This window comes from Danio rerio, chromosome 13, assembly GCF_052040795.2.
Source record: "Danio rerio strain M-AB ecotype USA chromosome 13, GRCz13ab, whole genome shotgun sequence".
Classification (NCBI taxonomy): domain Eukaryota; kingdom Metazoa; phylum Chordata; class Actinopteri; order Cypriniformes; family Danionidae; genus Danio; species Danio rerio.
In genome coordinates, this window is record NC_141033.1 from 41,977,089 (window position 1) to 41,987,904 (window position 10,816).

General features: G+C 34.2%; 1 protein-coding gene across 2 annotated transcripts in view; it reads left to right on the top strand.

Annotated features, from left to right (window-relative positions):
• The window catches only part of tarbp1 (TAR (HIV-1) RNA binding protein 1), a 37,550-nt gene extending 27,250 nt beyond the window's left edge, over positions 1-10,300 (top strand). For both annotated transcript variants that reach the window (XM_087279682.1, XM_087279683.1), the window contains exons 21-29: positions 345-497; positions 666-752; positions 832-1,034; positions 1,837-1,918; positions 2,005-2,176; positions 3,050-3,229; positions 4,336-4,460; positions 5,895-6,031; positions 9,834-10,300. In XM_087279682.1, coding sequence (XP_087135808.1) covers positions 345-497; positions 666-752; positions 832-1,034; positions 1,837-1,918; positions 2,005-2,176; positions 3,050-3,229; positions 4,336-4,460; positions 5,895-6,031; positions 9,834-9,993 — 1,299 coding nt within the window. In that variant the 3' untranslated portion in view covers positions 9,994-10,300. The remainder of the gene's footprint in view (positions 1-344; positions 498-665; positions 753-831; positions 1,035-1,836; positions 1,919-2,004; positions 2,177-3,049; positions 3,230-4,335; positions 4,461-5,894; positions 6,032-9,833) is intronic.
• The last annotated feature ends 516 nt before the right edge of the window (positions 10,301-10,816 follow it).

A 10,816-nucleotide genomic window follows, 5' to 3' on the forward strand; every position in this document is an offset into this window, starting at 1 on the left:
GTGAACAAAGTACAAAAATATCCACTCTAATTGTTTAATTAACTTACTAAAATATAATAGAAAATTACAAAAATTATACATGTATTTCATGAAAATTAGAAAACACTTTAGTTTAGGTAACAAATCACACTATTTACTACTGGCTTATTACCTGCCTATTATTAAGATATTAACTGTTTATTAGTATTTATAAAGTATGATCTTATTTTACATCCCCAATCCAACCTAACCTTACTAAGAAGCTAATTAGTAGTTTATTGAGCTAAAAGTCTTAGTTAATGGTTTGTTAATAGCGTGAATTGAACACTTAAAGTGTGAAAAAAATTCCATTTAAAAAAATACAGGAGTTTGTGTCGGAGTGTGTGTTGAGTCGTGTTTGTGAGGCTGGATTCTCCAGTAACCAGGCCTCCGTCAAGTACCTGATCGAGTGGACCCTGATCCTGGTCCTCCAGCGGAGCCCGTCTCACATCCAGAGCCTCTGGAACTGCTTCAGTCTGGTGAGGAAGACTAACCTTTAAAAAAACATTACACGTATGAAAGAAAACCAGTCCTCAGTGATTGAATCATGTTCGTCAGTGAATGAAAACGTTACAAATTCACTCAAAATCGACAGACAAATCTTCAGTGTCTCGCTTTAAACATCTGCAGTTCCTCTTGTATTGCAGGATCATGAGAAGACAAAAACCAGCATCTGCACTTTTCTCTCTGTCCTTGTGCACCTAAATGTCCTCCTCCCAAAACTGGCAGATAAGGTAAGCATTTGAATGTTATTTAGTTTATTGTGAATGTAATGAAGTAGTCGGCATTATACTCTATGTGTGTGTGTGTCAGGCAGTGCAGTGGCGCCGGGCGGTGGAGGTTAGCCTGCAGTGGTGTTTCAGTCATAACTTCAGTGTTCGACTGTACGCACTGCTCGCCCTGAAGAGGGTCTGGGAGCTGCAGGATGCTCATGTCCTCATAGAGGAAGATCTGGGTGGACTGAGCACAGTAGTCCAGGCCTGTTTAGAGCAGGCTGAAGCCATGCAGAACACTGGGTGAGAAAAGTAAATTACCCTATAATGCCCCATTCCCACGGGTCTTCAGCGTCAAGGCTTGAAACAAAAGGCTTGTCTGAAGGAGGGGCTGACGCGATCGTCAAAGCAGCATCAGCCAATGAAATTAGTCAGCAATCGGCTACTGTCTGAGCTGGTGTATTTGCATACAGCGATTGAGCTGATTGGCTGACGCTTCCGTCGGCTCTTGAAAAGTTGAGCAAGTCCCAACTTTTGCAGCGAGCAACGCCTCTGAAGCGGCGCCGACAGATCCACAATGCAGTTAGGCAACGCCTGATGTCACCCATTTAAAGTGAATAGAAAGCACTGACGCTGACGCCTGGTGTGAACGGGGCATAATACTTTACTTGATCCATTAAAATATGTCATTTAGAAAATGCTCTAAAATGTACATTATTATTATTATTTTTTTTTATATATTTTTAAATATATACAGTTGAAGTCAGAATTATTAGCCCTCCTTTATAATTGTTTTTTTCCAATTTCTGTTCTGTAATATTAATATCTCTAATAATATTGTCCTTAAAATGGTTTTTAAAAAATTAAAAACTGTCTTTATTCTAGCCAAAATAAATCAAATAAGTTAAAATTATCGGAAACACTGTATTACATATTACATTTTCTAAGAGATTATTCACATCTATTATATCATGCTTCATAGGCTAAACAAAGCTGTACTCCTGATTTAAAACATCTTGCAGGGCTAATTGTCTAACAGACAATGTTCTAACAGTTTCACCAGTAACCTGGACAAATCATGGACTTTTTTTTTTTCATCCCACAGAAATGCAATGAAAAATTGGTCTAGAATCCAGGAGCACTTCTTCTTCAGTGTTTTCCACCCAATCCGGGATTACAGCATTGAGGTGAGATCTCCTTTAGGCTTCTCTGCGTGATCTGATCAGACTGTGCTCTTGTAATCCAACATAGTCACGTTCACCTCTTTCTTTAGACTATATTCCAGATATTTCCTCGTCTCTCAGAGATGGCAGAAGATGAGTGGCTGCCACTATGGAAATTTGAGAGTTTTGTTGACTTCCCGACTAACAGCGCTCTGCCTTTGAACAACCCTGGGACTGATCTGAGCGAACTCCAGCCTGGAGACTGGATCCAGCAGGACAAAGGTAAACACCACACGAGGGCGACAAAGAGCTAATACACACTACACTTCTAAAGACCACAAACAAAACTGAACACCTTCAGCTGCTCCTCTTGTTCTTTCAGAATCAACTATTTCCAATTTTAGTTGATTTTGGAAATTGGATGTCACTGGTGCATCTTCAATCCCTGAATATGTGAAAAAGGACAAACCCAGTGGGCTTTTTTTTACTTAGTGAAAAGTGCTTGAAATGGCAGACAGTAGTGAAAGACTTTCCACATTTTCTTTTTTAACTTTTGTAACAAGAACAAGAGAAGACAAAATAGTTAAATTAAAAAAAAAAACAAAGGATACTAAATAAATAAAAAGACAACATAATAATAATAAAAATAATAATAATAAATGTAGTTTATTAGTAGTCAAGAAGTTGTAACCTCTGTTTTTCCATCATTTTCTGACTCTGGTTTGAACATGTAAGGCTTTAATCCACTGATTCTCAATTCTGGTGTGTATTGGCTGTAAAAGATTTGCTTGTTTTGTTATTTCTGGAGTGTCAGAATAGTGTGTATAGGCTCTGCCTTCCCTGGAAAGCAGAAACTAATTTGCTTTTAAAGGGACAAAAAATAGTTTTTTTGCTCACATTCAAATAGGGGCAGGTTTTATAAGCTATAATAATTGATTTGTAAGGGATTTGTAGCTGAAACCTTTTGGGGACACTTTTTTTTCTGGTGATGTTTATTTGACATCTTTTGAAAAGTCATAACATGTGCCTTTTAGGGATGTGGGGCATCTTCATTTTGTCTGTTCTTATGTTCAGTTTATTTAAAAAAAAAAAGGACAGAATCTTCAGATTATTGTACTTGTTTAGCCACACTTTAAAGTGTTCAATGTCTGCCAGGGGATTTGGAGGTGGAGGAGCGCTGGGCAGAAGTGCAGAAGAAGATCAGCCCGTGGAAGCTGAGTGTCCAGGAGCAGGAGCCAGAGCTCATGGCCCAGCAGAGAGCCTTACGCCTGGGCAAACTCACCAGCAGCCTCCTGGTGGTCGCATCACTCATTGACAAGCCCACCAATTTGGGCGGTAAGGCTCATTAATTTGAATAGCAATGTTTAGGAAAAAGAATGTAATCAGAAAATAGCTCAATCATAATCAAATTTTAAACAACTGTTGAATTGCTGTCATTTAATTTCATTAAGATTATAATAATATATTTTTATTAAATGTGCACATTGAGATTATTATATATTATTATTATTTTTTTTATTATACATTTTTATAACATATATTTTGAGATAATAATAATAATTATACTTCTAAATAATAATATAAACAAATAAATAAAACTTATGGTAAATGTAGTTTCTTGAACTTAGTCATAATTTTTATTATTAATATTTTTATTGTTTATTATTATTATTTTCAATAAGAAACCCTTGGGTATTGTAATTTTTTTATTTGTTGCTCTGCAATTAAATCTTGTAAATAAATAAATAAATATCAGTGCAATTTGAGCAAACTGCTTAATTTTTTATGGATTTTCATCGGCCCTTGCTGCAGTGTCACATAATGAAAACAGTTAGGCTGTTAAATTTTTTTTTGCTCCCACAACTTATTTTGAGCGCACAAATTAATACTTTGTTCTCCCTGCTGTGAGTCTGACATTGTTTTTGTCAAGATCTGTTTTTGTTTTCTTCTGATCATTGCAACTATACAAAGACATTTAACATAATCTTTTTTCTTCTGCATCTCCCAACACATTAGTTTTAACACAAGCTCATCACATTTCATCACATTCATCACAAGCCATTTATTGTTAGTTTGATCAACATATAGTATTCATTCATGCAGTTTTTTTTTTTCTTGAGTCGCCATTCCTGCATAAATATTGATGTGCTCTCTTGCATTTAATTTAAAGAATACACTGAAAAAGTTACTTATGGGTTTAATATTAAAATAGTCAACTATGACTTCATTCTTTTTTATTAGCAGTGTTGCAAAACAATAATGCTACTTAATATATAATCTCTTCATGATTTTTTTTAATGATTAGAATGTTTAAAAAAACAGCATTAACAATTATCAGTGTCATTATTGTCTCTTTTGATCAATTTAAAGCATATATTCTGAATAAAATCTCTGCAATAAATACATGTATATATGTGTGTGCGTTTGTGTGTCTGTTTCAGGTTTGTGCAGAACTTGTGAGATCTTTGGCGCCAAAGCTCTGGTTCTGGACAGTTTACGACATGTTAATGACAAACAGTTTCAGGCTCTCAGCGTGTCTTCGGAGTTGTGGCTGCCAATGATGGAGGTGAGTATGTGTACCATATCCTAGATTTAAACCATATCTTAAACCATAGCTTTTTCTCATACTTTAGGCAATATTTGAAAACTTGACATAAAATTCTAAAGTAGTATGGGTGGTTTGGTGGTACTTGATATAAGTTTAACCTCTTAAAAACATTTTTTAAAAATGTCCATGTGGATTGCCGAAGTAATGCTTTACGGCTGTATTGAGTGTCCTTGTTGCAAATTAATAAATTACTGTTGCTGAGTTACATCTATCCAAATCAGTCACCAGTTATGAAAGCTAGAATTTTTAACCTTTCAAATCATATATAGTTTATAATGATTGCTCTGTTTAGACTACAACATTATGGTGTAAAAATGTTACCATAATTGGTCCCACTGGTTGTCGGGTGACAGTAAATTAGTTTTAATCTATTACTATTCCTACATAACAAAAAAAAACTGTGGTAAAATATGTATTTAAAATATTAGACACTTTCAATGATATATTTCATGGCAAAAAAGGGATGTAAACTTAAAAATCAAAATAATATTACGTCATGACACGGGTATCATGATAATATTGTATCATTGGGAGATTTGTTGTCGTATTGTATCACATTGTGATTCCCACCTCTGTCGGAATACTCAGAATCTCTAAGGGTAACCAAGACTGCTTAAAGCCTTGATTGAAGTTTTTTTTTAACCTTCTAAGATTGTTTAGGACCAGTTTTGAAATGCTGTTCACGCTAATTTGATTTTGTTTGATTTTTAGCTTGAAGTATATCAGGGTCATAATATACTTCATTTTAGTTTCAGATATATAACATGTGTACCAATATAACATATGTACCAATTTAAATATGAACATAAAGACATGCACAAAAAAGTAGTTTCAGTGAATATCTTGAAGCAAAACTTACTACTGTACCTTCAAAAGTAATTGCAAATCATTTTGCTTGATAATCCACATCATATTCTTAATCGCATTCAATCTGATACAGTAAACAAATCATGTTATTAAACATTTGTGTTTATATTAGATGACACGCAGTTGAGGAGTTTGGTAAATTATATCACAGTGTGTCAGATAGCCAATCAGGGCTCTCTGGGCTTTTCTGAAAGAGGCTTTTCTTTCTTATTTTTTACAAACTGAAATTCAGTCAAAACAATACAGTTCAATACAGAAAATAATGAAAGATTGTGTTTTAAAAATAAAAGCATGTATAATAAACAAATAAAATGGCATCATATGTCCTCATGTCCATTTTACATGTTTAATCTGATGCTGGACTGAACCTAGATATGACATCTAGATATGTTATTCAATCATGTGTACATGCATACATCAGCAAAATACATATGCTACTTTATGTGGTGACATGTTGAAAATGAGCTTTACAGATTGAGCCATTACGATTAATAAAATCTCAAGCTTTCTGCCTTCATTTTCCAGGTGAAGCCTGCTGAGTTGTCAGATTTCCTGCAGCTGAAGAAGAGCGAGGGATACTGGGTAATAGGCGTAGAGCAGACATCCAACAGCCAGAGTCTACAGGATTACACGTTTCCTGAGAAAAGCCTCCTACTGCTCGGGTAAACAACAGCTCCAACTTACTGCCCAGATTCTCACCCCAAAAAACTGTTTATATCCCTTAACTACAGTCATATGACTGTCGTATTAGTTTTTAGTCAGATTAGTAAATGTCCTTGCAGAGCAACTAATGTAATGTTTGCCAACCACTGCTAAGATATTCATGCACTTAAAGCCAAAACACAGCAGGTAAATAGGGTTAAATCTAAACTAAATGCTTATCAACACCGTACTTCCATACAACACGACTGATTACATTAAGAATTGCAGACATGGATTTTCTAAAGTGTAATGTTTAAATTGAAAAAGGAGCCCATATTTAATAAATATGCAATAATTTATTCCTAATATCATATATCATTTATTACAATGTCATATATTATAGTCAAATATTAACATACATACATAGTTAAAGTCAGAATTATTAGCCCCCCTTTGATTTATTTATTTACTTTTTAAAATATTTCCCAAATGTTGTTTAACAGAGAAAGGACATTTTCACAGTATGTCTGATAATATTTTTTCTTCTGGAGAAAGTCTTATTTGTTTTATTTTGGCTAATAAAAGCAGTTTTTAATTTTTTAAAAGCCTTTCAAGGTCCAAATTATAATGAGGCAAATTGTATACACTGCTCAAATCGTACACTTAACACAATGTAACTCCATGTCAGTCACACTTCTGTTAAATCAAACTACCCACTTAGGAAGCAACACCAATTGACAATCAATTTCAGATTCTGTAGTGCAAATGGAATAGACAACAGGTGGAAATTACAGGCAATTAGCAAGACACCCCCAATTAAGCACTGGTTCTGCAGGTGGTGACCACAGACCACTTCTCTTTTGAATGCTGGTGATGCTTTCACTCTTGTAGTACCATGAGACTGAGTCTACAACCCACACAAGTGGCTTAGGTAGTGCAGCTCATCCAGGATGGTACATCAATGCGAGCTGTGGCAAAAAGGTTTGCTGTGTCGAGAATGCCGTGTCATTCAGATCTAGCATGTGTTATATTAGTGTTCACTTTATTTTTTTTATTTTTTGAGCAGCATATTAATGTTCCTCTGTATTAATGTTTCACTGTAAAGTTTGTGTCAGTTATAATGAAGTGGAGGATTAGGACTATGCAGGAGAGTTAAGGGGGGGAAATTTTAAAATTAAATAAAAAAAGAAGCTTTTTAGGATGTTTTCTTTTCATTAGTTGATAAAAATGCTTAATGAATGGCTAAAAGTTAAACATGCATACTTTCACATCTTTTTTTAGTAATATTTGATTTATATTTTTCCTAAAAAGCACGATTGACTTAATTATTAAAATACTAAGAGGTTGTTGTATATGAACAGAATGCAGAAACGAGCAATGTTTTTGATGGCTTTGATGAAGAGAGAGGTGTTGTCTTTCTGAAGCGGTGGGAGAATAGTGAGTGCTGACGGTGCAGTTTAACATTGTGAGGTTAATTGACGCATCTCTCCCTTTGAGATTTCCTCACCTCTGTATGAAACACAAGTCTTGACACGCCGAGTGCTCATCAGTAAAAACACACAACATTACCGCACAATTTACACATACAGCCATCATTCAGTCTAAGATCAGTGATGAAGAAGCTTTGGATTTTATTTGATTTAATATGATGGCCAGTTTAACAGCTACAGTATCATTCAATCTGAAATCGGTGATGTTGCAGATTTATGTGTGTTTATTTATTTATTTATTCATTTATTTGTTTATGTACAATTAGAAAAAGCATCTACAATCACTAACCTTGGAATCACTGATGCTGCAGCTTTAGGGTATTTTTTAATTAATGTATTTTATACATAATCAAGGATCTGGCAACATTCAGCCTGAGATCAGTGATGTAGCAGCTTTCATTTGGTTCATATCTAAGCATAAACCATCACTGACTTTGATTTAAATATTTTCAGAAAGAATTTTAAATTTAATTTTCTAAATTATATTTAATAATTATTTATTTATATTTTTATTAATTGATTTGGTCACACTTTAACGTACAATTCACGCTATTAAAAAAACATTAACTAGAATGTTTAGCTTGATAAACTACTAATTAGCTGATTATTTATAGTTAATAAGGGAGTATTTGGGTTGAGGTATTGGGCAGGATTAGGGATGTAAAATAAGATCATACTTTACAAGTGCTAATAAACAGTTATTATCCTAATAATAGGCAGGTAATAAGCCAGTAGTAAATGGACTGAATTGTTACTTAAGGTGTTCCCATTTATTAATAATTTATTTGGTTAATGTATAATTTAGAAAGCATCAACCATCATTCAGTCTGAGAAATATTCAGTCATTCATTTTTTTTCAACTTAGTCGTTTATTTATCAGGGGTCGCCACAGTGGAATGAACCGCTAAATATAACAGCATATGTTTTACACAGCGGCTCTTCCAGCCGCAACCCAGTACTGGGGCAACACCTATACACTCTCATTCACACACTACGTACAATTTAGTTCATCCACTTCACCTAGAGCACATGTCTTTGGGAGGCACCCGGAGGAAACCCACACAAACACGGGGAGAACATGCAAACTCCACACAGAAATGCCAACTGGCCCAGCCGGGACTCGAACCAGCGACCTTCTTGCTGTGAGGCAACAGTGCTAACCACTGAGCCACCGTGCCACATCTGAAAAATATTGTACATTTATATAAATTTAGCTATAAATAGCTGATAATGCAGACACTATTAGGACATTTTGCAATGTTGACCATATGTTATGTATATAACCAAACCCGTCAACTGTTTCCTCTGAAACCGCTCTGATACAGTATATTAATCACAATTAGGCTGTGTTTGAGTCAGTGTAGGCAAAATTCCCAGGGAGTCCAACTTGTCCCTGATCCCTTCAAAATAGATTAAAAACCACATGTTTTGTCATTCAAATAATTGTGTAAGTAGTTACACAACACACACTTCTGTGTCTGTGCGTGTGTAGTTTTTCTGATTGGTCTTGAAGCATCACTTGTGTTTGTAAAGCCTCCTGATGTTTCTGCACAGCAGGTGTGTGAATCTCTCCATTATTAAGCCTGATTATCTCTATCATGCAAAGCTACTGAGAGCCGAAGGCAGACGTATTATTTAAAAGATTGGCTCATTAGTTCAATCAGCTCCTTGATTATTTTTTTTAGAACCATTCGAACTGAATTATTTACTGAAAATGAGACTAAAAGTAAATATAAGTTGTGCAAATAATAATGTTAGATTTAAAATTTTAGCATCATCAGCATCAGTAGTTGTAACAGTAAATGTTTCACTGTACTGAATATTTTAGTTTATTTTTATTCAGTTGAATATTCCTTCATTTTATTTTTAACAGAAATACAGGTTTTAAAGCACTGTTTGTTAAAACCAACAGTTTCTTGCAGTGCTTTTTTGTAATGAATGGAAAACAAATTACATTTGTCATCTCCCCTTTTTGGCTGATCCAAAAAACCATAATGTAATCTAAACCTTGTTTGTAATCTGAATCAGATTAGTGATCTGTTACACCACTACTTTTTATAAACCCTTCCAGTAAGCTTTTGTATTGTTTAATTTAGGATTGAAGTCATCTATATAAGCTAGTGCTCCTCATAACATTTATATTTCACTCAATAAAAAGTGAAATCAATAAAAAGATCCATTTGTATTCAGAGCGCTAAAGAGATTTTTGCTAAAAACTAAAACTGTGCATAATAGTTTATATGTTCTGGCTGTATTTTTTATGAAAGCTTGATCATATGACCCAGGGTGTTTTTGTGTGTTGACTGTTTTGCTCTATTGTATCTCTGCACAGAAATGAAAGAGAAGGTATTCCTGCCAATGTGCTGCAGCTGCTGGACGTGTGTGTGGAGATTCCTCAGTTCGGTGTCACTCGCTCCCTCAATGTGCACGTCAGCGCCGCACTCCTGGTGTGGGAGTACACGAGACAGCATTCAGGATGCAACACTGCCTAATAAAACTCACCAATTCACTCAACACTCTTCTGTGTTTTAGCAGAACACGTCTGACGGTGTTTAGGAGATGCTGCATTGAACTGTTTCTTGATGATGCAAGTCAAAAGATTCACTCTGCTTGATGGGATTCTGAAGATTTAATTAGAAAGATGGAGAACTGCATCATATGTGTGTAAATGTGCTATCTATACACTGTTATCCTTGTGTTGTGGCATTTAAAAGTGATGAATATTCAAGTTTTATTTTCTATTTTAAATGAAATATTTAAAAAAAAATTTATTTAGTTACAAATAAACTTTGTTACAAATTGAACGCCTCAAAGTGTTTGTAATTGCATTCTGTAAACACAATGTATTTATATATTTGTATTCTCTTGGTCATGCTTTGTTTTTATTTATGGTTTTTATAGATCTCTTTTGTACAGTAAAACAACTTCAAAGCTAGAATTATTTGGTTGTGAAAATAATATACTTAAAATATTTAGTTCTAGCTTTTAATTTCAGTATACATGTGAATTTTACTTTAGTGTTTTATAAACCTTGTACAAAAATGTAAAACTTTTTTTAGTCATAACTTTAAATTTTGTTTTCTAATAACAGTTTGTGTATCAAGATAGTTATTTTTTTTTAAAATACCAATTACATCTATTTGAAAATCTTAAAGGGATAGTTCACCCAAAACAGACAATTGTCATTTACTCACCCTTCATTTGTTCTAACTTCAGAACTTGTTTCTTGTTAAACGCAAAATAATACATTTTGAAGAAAGCTGTATAAATGTAAACAGTGACTTCCAAACTATTTGTTTATCCTACTATTTAAGT